This window comes from Engraulis encrasicolus, chromosome 23, assembly GCF_034702125.1.
Source record: "Engraulis encrasicolus isolate BLACKSEA-1 chromosome 23, IST_EnEncr_1.0, whole genome shotgun sequence".
NCBI classification, from domain to species: Eukaryota; Metazoa; Chordata; class Actinopteri; order Clupeiformes; family Engraulidae; genus Engraulis; species Engraulis encrasicolus.
The window spans coordinates 3,367,164-3,384,622 of record NC_085879.1 but is presented as its reverse complement, the minus strand read 5'-3'; the positions used below and the strand labels follow the sequence as shown (position 1 = coordinate 3,384,622).

The following is a 17,459-nucleotide window of genomic DNA, read 5'->3' as shown; positions in this document are numbered from 1 at the left end:
TCTTCTTCTTCTTCCTTTTACATTCTTCTTCCTTTTAATTCCACTCTATGTACCTGCAGTGTACCATTGTTTTCCAGGTGCAAGCATTTCATCCACCCTCCAACTCTTTCATTCTGAATGCTCTGCAAAGTAAACAATCCATGAACTTTGTTTTAACAAATCCACGCCCATCTTGCTCAGTTACTTCCTCATTTTTTTTCTTTGACAAAGTGGCCTCTCTGTTTGAGTCAGTTGTGATGCCCTGCCCTTGCTGGAAGAGAACACAAACCAACCAAGCTCCACCGGTGTTCAAGGTCCACTTAGATAGCACAACCTCTGAGCAGCTGACGTAGAGAAGTCTTAGATTACCACACCAGGCTATCTGATTACCTTTCCAGCAGGTATCGGCAGTCCAGCCAGTCATCACATGGATTTGCATTGCGACCGTAGCTGAAAGGGAAGGGGAAAGCGAAAGAGGCAAAATAACTGACATTCTCAAACAGCAGAACCAAAAAAGGGGGGAGCAGGAAAAAAAGAAGAAGAAACAAAAGAGATGACTTGGAATGGACGGCGTTTCTTTGCCTGGATCTGCCTGTTGACTTGGGTGGCGGAGTGCTCGAGTTACAGTTTGCTTTACTGGACGGCCTACGTGAGTGTCACCAGTGACAACAGCACCTACGGGCCCTGTGAATGCGGCCTGTACGGACAGCACTCCCCCTTGCTCGCCGAGAGCGGCCTGCTGGTTCTGCCCAACGAGGACCCCCTGGCCTGCAACCACACCACCTTCAATGCCACCCAGACGCCCTGGATCGCCCTCATCAAGAGGGGCAACTGCACCTACACGGAGAAGGTCAATGCCGCCAAGAGGTACAATGCTTCTGCGGTGGTCATCTACAACATTGATGGCAGAGGCAATGACACCAGTGTCATGAGCCACCAAGGTACAGTATCAGCAGCAGGCAGCAGGCAAGGGAACACAATGTCTTTGAAGAGATATGGAAAGTAAATGGTGTGTGTGTGTGTGTGTGTGTGTGTGTGTGTGTGTGTGTGTGTGTGTGTGTGTGTGTGTGTGTGTGTGTGTGTGTGTGTGAGTGTGTTTGTGTTTGTGTTTGTGTTTGTGTTTGAGATCATTGAGGTAATTTCTCTCTCTCTCTCTCTCTCTCTCTCTCTCTCTCTCTCTCTCTCTCTCTCTCTCTCTGCGTGTGTGTGTGTGTGCGTATGAGTGTATTTGTGTCTGTGAGTCCAAGTGTGCGCGTGATGTGAGACCTGGTGTAGGGGATCAAATAGTTACCTGCTCGCATGCCTCAGAAAGGTCTCTTTTTCACTGCCTCTACATGCACCTGCTATTGAATCTCCACGCTGGAGATGCTCATAACTCGTTAAATCCATTCCTGTTTTGTTTCAAAACCAGGTAATCATCCTGTACATTATTTGGATCAACAATTTTGTCAAACCCCTTGAAATCAAGACTTTAAACCTGTTGCTATTCAGCCACTGTAAATTTGTGGCAGAAGGATGTCAACTTGAATTGAAACACCCCTACCTCTCTCTTCACATCATTTTAAACTTTTAAATTATTATTACTATCATTATCTCTTTTCAAATTTGACAATTGTACAGCATGGCCTCTAGTGTCCAACCTTTCAATGTAGGTAGTGGCATGTGCCAGCTTAACAACATTGGCACTTAAAATGGCGTCTTATCAGTAACGCAAACATTGCGTAAGTCTCCATGAAACCTTTGTTCGTCAAAGCTTTGTGACTGGTCACCTGTTGCCCATCTCCTGTGTTATAGCCATGTGCCAAAATGCTGTTTCAGGGTAACTGTAAAAAAAAAAAAATCTACACAAAGGTAACTGCTAGTTAACTTAATTGCCAACACTTAAACAAGTTTTCATGAGGAACTTACGGCCACCTAGATGCCATTAACCTATGACTAATGCAATTTCATTTGATAAGAAGGGGTGGAACCAAGTGGTGTAACGTGCTCAACTCAACCAAAGTAAACAGCAACTGGGTGCTCGTTCCTCAAACATACACGAAATAAAGAGAACAGCACAGCACTCCAAGTTTTGTATTTTATATTATTTTTGTATTTTATATATAAGAAGGGGTGGGAAAATGAGTCACCATTGTTTGAAATCAATCATCAAAAGTTGGGAAGTTATTAATGTGCAAAAGTATGCAGAGTTAAGTCAGTGGTCAGGCTTTATGTTTCAATAGTCAATGGAGAAACTTAAACTATAAAAAAAGTGTGTGCGCTTGCGTGTGTGTGTGTGGTTGTTTGTGTGTGAATTATGGGTGGCTCAGGGTTATTGGTGTGTGTGTGTGTGTGTGTGTGTGTGTGTGTGTGTGTGTGTGTGTGTGTGTGTGTGTGTGTGTGTGTGTGTGTGTGTGTGTGTGTGCGTGTGTGTGTGTGTGTGCGTGTGCGTGTGCGTGTGCGTGTGCGTGTGATTATATTGTAAGCATACCTTCTTATTCACTCAACAAGTACAAGACTTGTTTTCCAGCAGCCAGTGCACTGTACAGCACGTGTCATCAGTGTGTGCACACTGTGATTCTGCAGATGCGGAAGGCATCGTTACCATTATGATCGGCAACGAACTGGGCAAAGACATCGTCTCTCAAATACGGACGGGAGCGGATGTCTACATGACCATCGACCTGGGCAACGTGCACGGCTCCCTGGCCAACCCCATCTGGATCTGGATCATGTCCTTCACCTTCTTCGCCATCACCGCCATCACCCTGGTCTACTTCACCATCGTCACCATCAAGAAGATCCATCAGTACATTATACTGAGGAGGGAAGAGGTGAGGGAGAGGGTGAGGGTGAGGGTGAGGGTGAGGGTGTGTGTGTGTGTGTGTGTGTGTGTGTGTGTGTGTGTGTGTGTGTGTGTGTGTGTGTGTGTGTGTGTGTGTGCGTGTGTGCGTGTGTGTGTCTGTGTCTGTGTGTGTGTGTGTGTGTGTGTGTGCGCGTGCGCAGGGCCGCCGCTAGGCAGAGTAAGCAGAGGACCTCAAGCTACTTTGCACCCAAAAATGGGGCCTCCTAAATTGAGATCGACTAAAAACCGTATAATTATTATTATTTCATTATGAGTGGGGCCTCCTAATCAGTTATGTTTAGGGCCCCAAAACCTTAGCAGCAGCCCTGTGTGTGTGTGTGTGTGTGTGTGTGTGTGTGTGTGTGTGTGTGTGTGTGTGTGTGTGTGTGTGTGTGTGTGTGTGTGTGTGTGTGTGTGTGTGTGTGTGTGTGTGTGTGTGTGTGTGTGTGTGTGTGTGTGTGTGTGTGGTGGGTCAGGTACCCACAACAACATCATGGAGGTGCACTTTGAAAATAAGTATACCTTGACGTTACTATGCCAACCTCACACAAGACATTAATATCAAGTCCTAAGACATTTTACTTGTGTCACTTGTCAAGTACCCCATCACTGCCTGTCAGCAGGACATGGCTCCCAGGTGTTTCATGCACCGGCCTTTTTGTTGTGAGAAAAAAAATGTGTCATGTCTCACATGTCTCAGGCTACCACAGTGGCATAGACATATATTGGGTACATAGTCATCGACAGAGGCGCATCTTGCCACCAGGCAAGGCAGGCAGCCGCTTGGGGCCCCCAAGCACCTAGATAGTGGATAACAGCCCACACTTTCCCACAGTAGTGGCAATTTTGGTTCAAATGTTCATTATTTTGCATTTTTTGCTTGGGGCCCCACTTGACCCTAGAATCGCCTCTGGTCATCCAGTTCTGCTGAAAAGAGTGCACACCCCATGCGAAAGTTGTAGGACAAAGGCTAATACAGTTTCAGATTGACAGAGGTTTGTATTTGAAATGATTCTACTACGTATTCCATTTATGGAATGAACGTAACACAAGGATGTCAAGTGTGCGGTCTCTATTATGACACCCAACCTACCCAGTTACCTCTGTCCTATAAGTCATATAAGAATGAAATATCAGGTCAGGTGTAGACAAAGGGCAGACACCGCTGCTCCCTTTTGTGTCACAACAAAAATAAATCTGAGACTCAACCCTCACCTACTGTAAGTCTCTACCGAACCACAAGAACCTTGAGGTCAATTCGCTGATGTGGTTTGTGCCCTACATTTGAAGAGTTCAGATGCAAAACCCCCTAACTCCATTTCTGAAGACCTGAACTTCTATATTTTTAGAGAACCCGGTTGTTGGTTTGATTTACATTCACATACTTGATAATATATATATAATTAGTTATATTACATAAATAAAAATAAAAAAATGCAATTTTGATAGCTTTGTATTAAATAAAAATGAATTAAGATCAATATCTGAAAAGGCACTTAGGGGGTTTTGCATCTGAACTCTTCATTTATTCCACTGTAAAAGCTAAGATCTTGTCGTTACTGTTGCTGAGGTACCTTTGAGCTATATAAACTATAGAAGTACAGGCATCCTGAATTCTTGCCAAAATGGTGATGGAGGTCTAGGTATATTTAGCAGCAGTAGGCAGTCTCCCAGAGTGCGGTTATGAAACGATAGGCTATAGATTGATATCCTCCTGGCTGGGGACCTTCGTACTTACTGTACAGGCCTATGATATGGAGCGTCTATAAAAACTGAAAAACAGCGTCTTCTGGAACAGTGCCGTACCAAAACAACACTTTTATAGCCATTCCTGACGGCTCTTGACCTGCTCCCCGTGGGCTGGGTTGGGCCTCTTCACACTCAGAAGAACATTTTTCATGTTGACATGGTCTCCTGGTAGAATGTGTAGCATAGTTTCTGGTGGCACTCTTTGTTATGAGTTTGCTCCGTCTAAAAAACTCCTGAGGTCTGGAGAGAATGCTGACGTTTCTTTCTTTTAGTAGAAGCTGTTAATTTCTCTAATGTTTAACTTGCATTTGATTCAAAAACAATGTGTTACCAATTTCATTGCTTTATATGTTCTCTCAGGGGGTGTAGCCCCATAATGTACGCCTTATTACCTCCGGTGGCACGCTGTAAAAGTCATTGAAAAGATAGCTACCACAGTACTACACTACTATGACGTAACACGGAGCCTTTAGTAATGCACTATGAGGTCATTTCCATTTTGGTAACTGCAACAGTGTTATAACGGTGTGTCTTAATGGGTTAAATAAATGAGAAAACTTCCCAACCATCTAACTGGCTGTAACTGTTTGTTTATTTACAGAGACATCTAAAGTCTGTTGCTGAGAAAGCAATCAAAAGCCTGCAGGTTCGAACACTGAAGAAAGGAGATGAGGTATGTTATGTCACTCGCAAACACTATAAAGGCGTGTGTGTGTGTGTGTGTGTGTGTGTGTGTGTGTGTGTGTGTGTGTGTGTGTGTGTGTGTGTGTGTGTGTGTGTGTGTGTGTGTGTGTGTGTGTGTGTGTGTGTGTGTGTGTGTGTTGTTTTTTTCTTGTTGGGGGTGACAGTGTAGATGGGGTCTAGCAGTGATACTGGATAGGCCTACTGAGGAAATAAGAAACACGTTACAGACATCACCCAACACGTCCAATACGTCCAACCACGGAACGGTGGTCTGAACTTGGACACGATTCACGTACTGTACACCTGCAGGGTTAGCACCGTTTGTTATGGCATTCCTGTGCCTAACCCTCACATGAAAACAAGGGGTTCGAATGACACTGCCACTCTCCTCTTAGATTTCTAATTGAAGTAGCTGGTTGGCAAGATAGCAAAGGTAGCAAGATAGCAAAGGTAGCTGTTTTTTTCTCATCTGCCTTATAAAATATAAAATGTGCTTGCCGTACTAACAAAGTCTTGAAAAGTAAAATTTCCAACAAATAATGAAATGCAGAGACTAAACAAATCATCATAGGTATTGGCAGTAAGGATCACATTCCGCTAACTTCCTTCACTGTGTTTGTGTGTTTGTGCGTGCGTGCGTGTTGACAGGAGGTGGGGACGGACAGCCATACCTGTGCAGTGTGCATAGACGGCTACAAGCGGGGGGAAGTGGTCATGATCCTCAGCTGCGGGTAGGTTCCTGCACACAAACCTGACTTGTAGAATATCACCTGTATCCTGGGTGAAAGTTAAGTGAAAGCCCAAATGGGAAACTCCAACTCCCATTGTAATTGTGACCCTCCACGACACACAAATTGCATTTATGCCTCACTCGTGCAAGAGGGCAGCCCCATTGGCACCCAAAAGGGAGCAGTGCGGCGGGACAGTACCATTGCTCTGGGTACCAGTCATGGAGGAGGATGGGGGAGAGCATGGTTAATTACTTCCCCCACCAACCTGGCGGGTCGAGAGTCAAACAGGCAACCTTTGGACTTCAAGTCTGATGCCCTAACCCAGGGGTATTCGTAAAGGGGCAGAACATGGAATACTCATGTATGTAACGACATGCAATGTCCAAAGTGAGTGTGTGAAACAAGCGTATAACTTTCCAGACAGAAGAGATATTCGCTTTTCTATTTCTTAGTAGCCTTGATGGTCTATTATGAGACTATTTCAGATAAAAGATGTCACTCTCGTGCATAAAATATCCCTAACCTGAAGTGCTATTGATCGCAAATTGCGCACAGACACTGATAGCACACATATTTGTTTTCATTTTGTTCTGACCTTGTGGGGGGCCAGAACCTTGCCGTCCAAGGGCCGCATCTGGCCTCAGGGCCGTCATTTGAATAGCCCTGCCCTAACCGTTTACTCATAACTGCAGACCTTCTACAATATTAGCTGTGTCCTTCAGGTAGGCTTCTACACACAAGCATGACCTGTTGGAAGGCCTCTGCACACAAGCTTAACGTCCTAGAATATTACCTGCTTTCTTTTGCTCATAGCACTAGCATTCACCTCTGCTGGTAGCAATTGTGCATGAAAGTAACATGAAAACCAAAGCAGCTAATAACTTATTGACTTGTAGATTTATCATTTATTCTTCAAGAGCCCGTGCCGCACAATGTTTGCAAAAAATCCTGAATATTATTTTCACAGGTCATTGATCTGCGAGCTAATTGGGTCATTTCCGACACGTCAATCCGTTTCAGGTGTGCAAAATGCATCCAATCGTGGAATTGTCCGATTTAGATGTACAAACGCATGCTAATAAATCAAGGCATTGTTCATTGTTACACAGTAGTCCCATTCTGTCATATAATGCTGTACGCGCCCTGATCGCAGCTGCCTTATCTGGCCTCGGGCTGGAAAGTCTGGGTGTGTGGTTTCTGCCCCTAGCCTCAGCTGATAGGCCCTGCTGGATCCAGTTACCTATTGTACAGCTCAGATAAGGCCTCGGTGCCTGGCAGGACCAGGCTACCTTTTCTGTCCTTTTCTCCTTCACTTCAGAGGCCCAAAGGGGGCTAATGACCTAGACTTCTCATGACACCACCACCACCACCACCACCACCACCTACCTCCATTTTCTAGTCTTTTTATGAGGTAGATTTTGATGTGTCCATTTTCTTATAGTCCATTATGTTCCAGAATCTCACCTGGCTACTCAAACATAAAATGACTCAGCAGGGACAGCTGTGGTGTTTTTTTATTACTACTTTCGGGTTGTCAGTTTTTTATGATGTCATTAGAGGAGGCGTGACTGAGACCGAGGCTGAGTGCGAAAATGAGGAAGGGCCGTGGTGACCCGAAATGTCACAGAAATAAAAATGGATTTAAAGGGAGCTCATCGGTGTGCAGCCCTTCCTTGCCCTACTTTGGGTTTTGACCCTGCACCCGGCAAAAAGAAATGCGTGGATGTGCGTGAGATGTGTCTGGGATGAGTGCAAAAGAGAGAAACGTCTGCTCCCTCTCCCTCTCTCCCGTATAGGCACTTCTTCCACAAGGCCTGCATCGAGCCCTGGCTGCTGGAGCATCGCACCTGCCCCATGTGCAAATGCAACATCCTGGGAGTCAAGGTCAGTCACCAACACCACTCCACCTCACTTACATACAGCTTACAGCTGAGCTCACATCTCTCTCTCTCTCTCTCTCTCTCTCTCTCTCTCTCTCTCTCTCTCTCTCTAGATGCTGTCTGCTCTATTGTCAACGAGGATTTAGTATTTGCACAGTGGTTATTGTAAATTGTTTTGTTTTTCTATTCATCTCTTTATGTCTTTATTTTGGTTTGTTTTCTTTAATCTACTTTGATACATTATGAGAGTGTAATATGATCTGATTGTACAAATTGTTTTAATAAAGTATCCTTAAAATTCAATTCTATCTACTCTCTGTCTGTGTCTGTTAATATCTCTACTAACGCCCCCCCCCATAATCCTGCCATAATCATAACTGTAAAGCACTGTCTTGTCTGTGAAAAGTGCTGTACAGCTATCTATCTATCTATCTATCTATCTATCTATCTATCTATCTATCTATCTATCTATCTATCTATCTATCTATCTATCTATCTATCTATCTATCTATCTATCTATCTATCTATCTGTCTGTCTGTCTGTCTGTCTGTCTGTCTGTCTGTCTGTCTGTCTGTCTGTCTGTGTAGTTTTTAATCAACAAATCTGTCTTTGCTTTTATTCTTTAATCTTTTTTCTCCTCATTCCCTCACAGACTGTGGATGAGGAGGTCAATGTTGGGTCCAGCACGTCGCCACTAGATGTCAGGTTTTACCCACCATCACATACAGCCCCACTAGATGTCAGGTTTCAGCCAGCCATGCGTCAAGACTTATATGAGAACTCTGACCCATTTTATGAGACCTTCGACGAGGTGTCACTGACCGACCCTGAGGAGTCTGACCCAGCAGCACCACAACAGAGGCAGGGTGAGTGTTGAGTGGACTACAGGTTGAATCAAAGCACTTGGGTCAACTTTGTAGCTATGATATTGTGCTGTACAGTGCGAATACATTGATTGATGATTCTAATTTCATCAGTTTAAGGCAAGTCCATTGCAACTCCATTGATATTGCTTAAAATTTGAAAAGTATCCCCCTTCTGGTCATTACAGTAATAACAACTACAGAAAAAACTCCCACAGATTTGAAAAGTACTGAATGAGTACCGGTAACAGGACAGATAAAACAAGCACTCCTTAGAAAGACCAATCTCTTTAAATTAAACAGCAAAATATTTCGTCTGATCACTGATGATGATGATTCACAGTGCGTGTCCATGGGAAAGGCTGTGTCATACCATCTGTAAGACATTGTGCCGTGATTATCACAGCATAATATAGGCTAAGAACAACAAACAATGAGTTATGGGAGGTTTTTTTTTTTAAACTCACAAATATTATTGTCATAGTAATGTCTGAAGATATTTTTCCTGACCAATTGACCCTGTTTGATTGATTCTGTTATCATGTGAGTGCTGTTTAGCTCATTGTGTATAATGATGTTGCTGTCATCTGATGCCATGTCCACTGTACATGTTTGCTTTGTAACTGCAGCACCCAGTGAAAGTGAACCCAAGCAAGAGCCACAGCAGGCTAAAGAGGCTAAAGAGATTCACGACAACGCAGCTTTTGAAGGAGACTCCAACAGCTTGGATTTAAAATGAAGTGGAATCCATGTGATATTCTCCCATTGGGGGAACTCAGTACAATATTGCAATGGTAAATGTCGAATGTCAAAGGAAATGTTCAAAATCAGAGCATCTTTTCGAGAAAAAAAATGCACTTTGTAAGATTAAAGTCTATTTACGTTCTCAAATGGGTTTGGTTTGGTTATCTGCCCATTCTCCCATCTTCAATGGGAGACAGAACTGGATGATAGCTTTGAGCTGGATTTGTTGTTTTTATCAAATTAGTTATTTTCCTGTTTAAAAGAGCTACAGATTCTGAGAATCTACAGATTACCTGTACAGATTCGTGGAGTATTCCATAAAAGATTAAGTTACTGTCACATATACGTGTATAATGTAAAATCCAAATAAAGAAAAATTGAAAACGAATCTCAGTCCTGTGAAATCAATCTAGGCCTACGCACATAGCCACTAACATGAGTCATTTCACATAGGCCTTAGTGATATTAGTCATCTCACTGGTAATTTACGGTTACTCTATGATTCAATTCCCTTTGGGAGATTATTTTAAAATCAGTGGTGGCTGTAGCCTAGGTCTAGAACTACCCGTGCTGAGACGTCACTGTCTTACTATATTTGCCCATCGTCTTCTCAGCAGAGACATTTCTTGGTGAACCGACTTGTCAACGTTGCACGGAATTTAGTCTCAAGAGATATGAATATAGTTGTGAAAACTGCCACCTTTTGCACTCTGTTGACACCCCCACCTCAACACAGACAAGAAGGAGCTGAATTTGCGCACACGTTCGGCTTTGCGCGTCAGGGAGCCAATTTTAACTCGCCGCACATCTTTGAAGTGACTTTGTGCAGTGAGGTGCAAGCTGGAATGTGACTTAGAAATGGATGAGAAGCCGGCTAATTATAACCGTTTGGGCTGACTGGTTATATAGTTGCGAAGTACGTAGAAGATATCATGTAGGACTGAGGTTAAAGACTAGGCTACAGAGTTCACATTGCATTCGTCAACGACTCATAGGCCAATATTTTTAAAGCATGAAGCATGTCCAAGCTCACGTACTGGTAGGCCTACATGCCATCCTGGTTGACTTATCAAGAAAATATAATTATTGACTGCACTCAGACAAGAGCACATCGAGGCAACCTGCCGGAAGATGACCTATGCTATGCGCAAAAGTGGTTTTACTGAATAGTACGCCTTTTAGTCTGTAAAAATACTGAATAAAACAAGCTGTTATTAATTAGTAACATAATGTGGAGTATTGCAAAAAACAGAACTGTTGAGATAAAAGTCTTTGGATTATAATTCCGTTACAATCCATATTTATGCTCCTGCCATATGCCCATGTTGCCCTACAGAAGGAGTGCCATGGTAAGCATTTGGCGGGGCTGCACTGTAAACAGACTCGGTGTCTGCAGCTATGAAAATTTATCAGGTGTCAGAAAGCTATTTCAGTGGGGAAGAGGGAAGAGACTTCTCGGCAACTGGAGATGGCCCATCGGAAGTCTAACCCACATTTCCCCAGCAAGTGTAGTGCGCATTGGCAATCGCATGTTACACAAACATAAGTGAGTGGATTTACTGTACGTCAGATCTCTCTAAAAGTAGGACAGACCATTTGAATGCAACATGACATGTGACACAGGCATGTTGACTTTCAGCAGTTTCATAGTCTTCTGTAGAGTCATTACAATAACATAGGCCTACACCCCAAAAGAAAACACACGGCTTTTAAGACATCAGGGATTGCCTCACAAACAGCATCTGCACTGTAATATGTCTTCATATCTAATATCAAGTGGTATGTGCAGCTGCTTTGAGAATAATGTTGAATAAAATGTTCAAAAAAGCGGTGACTTAATGGAGAAGTCTGTAAAAGTGAAATATTCTGTCTGTATATTTTGGGGTGTGTGAATGGACATCCAAAATGGGAATATAGGCCTACACATAGCACTTGACAAACAAAAGTAAAACAATAACAGTATTTCCAATCATCTTTAAAAAAAATCTAGACTACACATCAAGACAAGATGAAGACTACATTTGATCCATACCAAAGAGTTTCCCCTCAAAGAAGAGGTTGCAAGTACAATCAGTTTGTAAAGTCAGTTTGTCCTAATTCTCCCTGTCTGCAATGGGAGAGTGAGTGAGTCAGTAGTCAGATCTTGAGGTCATCTATTCTGGTCTTGTGAGGGATAAGCCGGGGAGGTCGCGTGGACCTGCCCTGACGAGTGGAGGCGGGCGACCCGGGAACGGACCCCGAACCCTTTTTCGTTTTCAGTTCACATTCCTCTGGTCTACTGTTTCTCTCCATGGCCAAGTTGTCCTTGTTCTGCTTGTACGCCGCCTTGCTGGTGTATGGGTGCAAGGACGAGTCAGACTCGTTCATGGGCGAGGAGAGGCCGTACCCCGGGGCGGGGGGGTACGAGGTCGACTCCGGGTGGTGGTAATACGTATACCCCGGCACGAAAGGCACGGCCGACGCCGCCTCGCTCGGCGCCTTGGACGGCGCCTCCGACGACACCAGCATGGCGGCCCGCTTGTAGCGCAGCCCCTGCTGGCACTTGGTGAAGCCCAGGTGGTACATCTCCACCAGGTTGAGCAGCAGCGACAGACAGGCCACGGCCAGCATGAAGAGGATGAAGATGGTCTTCTCCGTGGGCCGCGAGATGTAGCAGTTGACGCTGTTGGGGCACGGCCAGCGGCTGCACGTGTACATGGGCTTCAGCTCGAAGCCGTACAGCAGGTACTGCGCCACGATGAAGCCCACCTCGAACAGCGTCTTGAAGATGATGTTGAAGACGTAGGTGCGCAGGATGGCGCCGTGCAGCCGGATGTGGCCCTGCTCGTCGCGGCACGGCGCCTTCCGGGGCTTCCGGGCGGCCTCCATGGCCAGGAGCAGCTGCTTGTCGGCGGTGTCGGGGTGCTGGTGCTGGTGCTGCTGCAGATGCAGGAGCTCCTTCTCCTTGGACCGCTGCTTCTCCTCCATGCGCACCAGGTGCAGGATGTGGCCCAGGTAGATGAGCGTGGGCGTGGAGACGAAGATGATCTGCAGCACCCAGAAGCGGATGTGCGAGATGGGGAAGGTCTTGTCGTAGCAGACGTTCTGGCAACCGGGCTGCTTGGTGTCGCAGGTGAAGCCCGACTGCTCGTCGCCCCACACCTTCTCGGCGGCGGTGCCCAGCACCAGGATGCGGAAGATGAAGAGCACCGTCAGCCAGACCTTGCCCACCACCGTGCTGTGCTCCTGGGCACTCTCCAGCAGCTTCCCCAGCAAGTTCCAGTCTCCCATGGCGTCCTATAAGATGACCTGGACCTGTGGGACATACACACACACACACACACACACACACACACACACACACACACACACACACACACACACACACACACACACACACACACACACACACACACACACACACACACACACACACACACACACACACACACACAGTTATTCACTGAGTCACTTTAATCTTTTGATCATTGAGCCAGGTACCTGGCCTCATTGCCAACCTCATGTTCTGCTGCACATTGAGCTGTATGTTGGTATGAATCAAATGTTATTATTATGATTACTATTATTGTCATTGTCATTATCATGATTATTATTATTATTATTATTATTATTACCTCTGCCAGGAAGGTTATATTTTTCGGTTGTGTTGGTTTGTCTGTCTGTTTGTCTGCCTGTCTGTTTGTCTGTCTGTTTGTTTGTCAGCAGGATAACTCAAAACGCCATGAACAGATTTGGATGAAATTTTGTGGGGTTGTTGGAAATTACAAGTTTTGGTGGTGATCCAGATCATGATCCTGAACCAGGACTTTTTAAAGATTCTTCATCATTGCGGGATAGGCTGAATTTTGACATTTGAGTTTCTAACTCCACAAAAAGAAACTTAGTCAAACCTAGTCAGCATAGTCATTGCTTCTAATAAGCTGACCTACCTGTGAGGTCAAGTGAAACACACACACACCCACACGAACACACGCGCAGACACACACACACACACCCACACACACACACACACACACACACACACACACACACACACACACACACACACACACACACACACCCACACCCACACATTGTTATTCACTGACTCACTCAGTGTAGGCCTATTCACCGAGAGTCACTGAGTGCATATGGGGAAAAAAATAGACCCGCAAACCAGCACAAGGTGTGGCTTTGAAGAAATGTGAAAGCGCACTGCCAAACATCAGTGGAGGTCTCGCTTATTTGCTCCAGTGTAAACTCTTTTGAATTTGGAGCAAGTGTGTGGTGTGGCACGTGTGCCGTGCTGCCTGGTCCCGGTGATGATTGGCCTCCACTGATGGAGAGGTTCTCTCTCTCTGATGTGAATCGCAGATTATTCTTGCACTCAAGCGAAGAATGTTTACGTTTTTTTGGTCTTGGACTTTCTGTGTGGCCTACTTCCTGCATCTGGTATGTTCATCCTTATCACGTTATTAGGAACTGGCAGGGAATCGACCTCAAAAGGGGAAAATATCTATCTGTGCCAATAGTTTATGATCTCCAAGGACAAGATAATCTTTAGCAGCAACAGGTACAGGACATGGAGCATGACCACCGGCTGCAGTGAACTTTATGACGATCCATACTAGAAGGTGTGCACTTAGGTGTCCATAAAGACACCTGTGAAGTGGACTAATAATAATCACATAGTCACAACATAACATATGGAAAACTTTACAAGTACTTTTGTCCAAATGTAGTCGTTTCAATATAAATGTTAGAGGGTAAAAAATAGGTCATGACAAGAACAAAATTGGTGTCGAGAGGGCTCTTTACTGAGACTGAAACTTTTAATTGAAATTGTTTTTGTGGCAGAATTCTGAGAGCTCAGGGTAGTGATGAACAACCCATAATAAAGACAGTACCCAGTGGCCTCTCATCACGCATCGCAATTTCACCCCATCTGTCACGTCAGCAAAGCCCCAGCTGAAAAAACGAATGCAAACGAGACTTCCTCAAGGAAAGCTGACAGTTATAAAGACAAATGAGTGGGAGAGAGAGAGAGAGAGAGAGAGAGAGAGAGAGAGAGAGAGAGAGAGAGAGAGAGAGAGAAAGACAGAGAGAGAAGAGAGAGAGAGAGGGAGAGAGAGAGAGAGAGAGAGAGAGAGAGAGAGAGAGACAGACAGACAGACAGAGAGAGAGCGAGCGCTAGCCCACTCTGCTGAGATGCATCTGTATCCATTGATTTGCTTTGTCGTTATCTGGTCGCTATGGAGGCAGGAATCATAACACAATCCAGACCCCGTGGGATGCCCGGAGCACTGAGCAGAGAGCAGAGAGAGGCCGGCTGCTGCTGAGGCGGAGTATCCCCAGTGAGAGATGGGAAGTCTGGCGCGAATAGAGAGAGACCAAACGAGTCTGATGATGAATCGTCACAGTCTGATCAATCATTTGCCTTGTGACATTCTCCATAATTGAATTTGGCTTGGGTTTGATCTCGCTGTTTGCAATTCTTTGAAAAAAAAAACATTTGGTTAATGGCTTTCAGATAAAAGCCTTTTATATTGTAGAGAGAGAGAGAAAAGGAGAACTGCAGGTCTTGCTAAATGTTCAACTGTACTAGAGAGTCTTTGAGTGTGCTGCCAATGAGACAGCTTTTTGAAAAAAGCCAGTGTTTCTCAAAGCGCCCGTGTGGTCAACACTGAGGGAAACAGGAGAAACCTCTGTGACCAGACAGCTTTATGCCGGTCGGCTTTTATTTGCTCTCTTGACAGCACTGCCAGCAGACTCTCGCGCATCTCATGCTGTTGTTGCTTTGATCTGACACAGTTCGAAGCCCCCTTCATGACAGATGAAAACTGTTGAGCGGTGATGCTTTGTTCTTTCTTCCATTCCAAATGTAAAAACAGACACACACACACACACACACACACACACACACACACACACACACACACACACACACACACACACACACACACACACACACACACACACACACACACACACACACACACACACACACACACACACACACACACACACACACACACACACACTTTCTCTGTCTGTCTCTTTCTCACACACATTTGAATTCTGCTCATTAATTCCAGTTCTCTTTCTCTCTGAAAAAAAACCCCACCTCTAAGAGAGACAGTTCCTTTTTCCATTGTCATTTGGCTGGAAAACGTGTTAATAGAGAAATAGACGTTTTTCTTTGGAAAGTATAATATATGAGATCGCATGGATGTTTGGGGAAGTCATTTGTGTTTGTTTGCGACTAATGACAAACACTTTTATAGCATTAAAACACGTGTTTCCTTCCCTCAATTTGTTTTCCATTAGACCATTGTGTTTAGGGCACAAAGTCATAGACAAGATTTTTACATTTCACTAATAAAAATCTGGCATTGATATCACGGAAGACATAATAGTCATCCAAGTATAAACAGTGGTGCGGTGATATAATTTGAATTCAGCCATAACTGTCGAAATTGGTTAAACTATTCATTTAATTTTACAATCTATTTAAGTGCCACACATTTAAACTTTGAGGGGAGACGATAAAGTGATTAATGGCGAAGCACATTAAGTCTTATACATTGCTTTTATCTTTGTATTCACTACATGTCCATGTGTTGGACAACAAACAGTCAGCATCTGCCAAAGTGAAATTCCTTCCTACTTGGAAGGATCTGATTTTGGGGGGAGAAAAAAGTGGCAAAAACCCATCATCCGGATTACCTCCTTGTCTAGGAGCCATTTTGGAAGCGTGGCTGTTGTGCAGTAACCCATGAGCCTGCCCCCCTCCTGCGCTGCTCTGCTCTGTCTGTTCTGCTCCAGTCATCCTCAGCTCTTAAATGTTGGAGGCTCAGGGCCCGGCTTAAGGTTCAGCCAGGCAGGAGCGGCGCTAACACCAAAACAATCCCTCAGAACCAGGGGAGCATTCGCTAGCGGGCTGGCAGGGTTTTATGGCCTTGATCCGTCTGATATCAAAGTAAATCTTAAATGGTGTGTGTGTGGTGAATTATGGGTTTCCTGGAGAGATTTTTGCAAACTATTTGAACAACCAGGCATAACAGGAAAAAAGAGATGTGATAGCTCGACAACTTGGCTTTTTGCTTGGAATTGAGCATCAGCATCTACAGACACTTCAGGAACAACCATTCTAAAAAGAGTAAAACAGCCCTAAAACTTCTTTGAAAAGATTGATTGTCATTTCACATTGGCATTTTGCTTTTTTCATGAAATTAAGCATCTATTCAAATCCTGAGAAGGAACCAAATACATTTTAATATAAAACTGTGAAAGGCCTCAGACAGTGATTCTCTGTTTGTTTTCTAAGTAGATTAGTGTTGTGTTGTGTTGTGTTTAGTTTGGGGGGCTGAAATGTAGCCATGGGACTCACCTCGTCAGTGTACACATCTCCAGTGGTGCTGGAGGGCTGGCGGGGAGCAATCGCCCATACGGATCCGTCTCTGAGGCCGTGTCGCCAGTCTGTGCCTGTCAAGGCTGACGGATGTCCTTGAATGGAAATGACTAGACTGGCTCTGCTCTTGTCTTGACAGGCAGAGGAACAGAACAAACCAAGACCTCCGCACAACCAGCAATTCCTCTCTAACACACTTCAGTCAAAGTAAATCCAGGACGTTGTCTCTTTCCTAAGAGAAGACTCCTTGCGTCTGGTAACACAAGCGGGGAGAGAGTCTTGCCCTGGCCACCCCATCACCACCACTACTAACACCACCAAAAAACACAGCAGCCCTCGCCGACCTCAGCCTGTCAACCCCCTACCCCCCACCCAGGGTTAAATTTGGCACCAGGCACACTCCCCAATGTAAACTATCATCTTCAGGAGTCTCCCGTGGCAGTGAGTGACAGGTGGATCGGCCAACGAAAGCTTGACTGCAGCTCAACCCTGGGCAGAGCTAAATATAGGGTTTAGGGTCTCTCCTATCAGGGGAAAGGTGGCTTGCAAACGCATTGACGCCTTAGGCCCCCTCAAAGCAACCTGTGGCATTTGAGCAAAACTTCCATCTCGGA

The 17,459-nt window shown here is 44.9% G+C and overlaps 2 protein-coding genes across 2 annotated transcripts; one reads left to right on the top strand and one right to left on the bottom strand.

Moving 5' to 3' along the window:
• Positions 1 to 231: 231 nt before the first annotated feature.
• Positions 232 to 9,450, top strand: LOC134440684 (RING finger protein 148-like). The gene is made up of 7 exons (XM_063190810.1): positions 232 to 920; positions 2,545 to 2,792; positions 5,154 to 5,225; positions 5,885 to 5,967; positions 7,764 to 7,851; positions 8,501 to 8,714; positions 9,341 to 9,450. The coding sequence occupies exons 1-7, from the start codon at positions 533 to 535 to the stop codon at positions 9,448 to 9,450; spliced, it is 1,203 nt and encodes a 400-aa protein (XP_063046880.1). The 5' UTR covers positions 232 to 532.
• Positions 9,451 to 10,648: 1,198 nt separating this feature from the next.
• LOC134440480 (gap junction alpha-3 protein-like) lies at positions 10,649 to 17,152 on the bottom strand. The gene is made up of 2 exons (XM_063190576.1): positions 16,825 to 17,152; positions 10,649 to 12,749 (listed from the first exon to the last, which is right to left on the bottom strand). Exon 2 carries the CDS (start codon positions 12,723 to 12,725, stop codon positions 11,592 to 11,594), a length of 1,134 nt encoding a protein of 377 aa, XP_063046646.1. The 5' UTR covers positions 12,726 to 12,749; positions 16,825 to 17,152; the 3' UTR covers positions 10,649 to 11,591.
• Positions 17,153 to 17,459: the final 307 nt, after the last annotated feature.

Excerpts from the sequence above, each read along its gene's own strand:
- LOC134440684 (XM_063190810.1), top strand. The coding sequence starts at position 533 with ATGACTTGGAATGGACGGCGTTTCTTTGCCTGGATCTGCCTGTTGACT. Across the intron at positions 5,226-5,884 it reads CACTGAAGAAAGGAGATGAG|GAGGTGGGGACGGACAGCCA; the intron begins GTATGTTATGTC and ends GCGTGTTGACAG. Across the intron at positions 7,852-8,500 it reads GCAACATCCTGGGAGTCAAG|ACTGTGGATGAGGAGGTCAA; the intron begins GTCAGTCACCAA and ends ATTCCCTCACAG.
- LOC134440480 (XM_063190576.1), bottom strand. The coding sequence starts at position 12,725 with ATGGGAGACTGGAACTTGCTGGGGAAGCTGCTGGAGAGTGCCCAGGAG.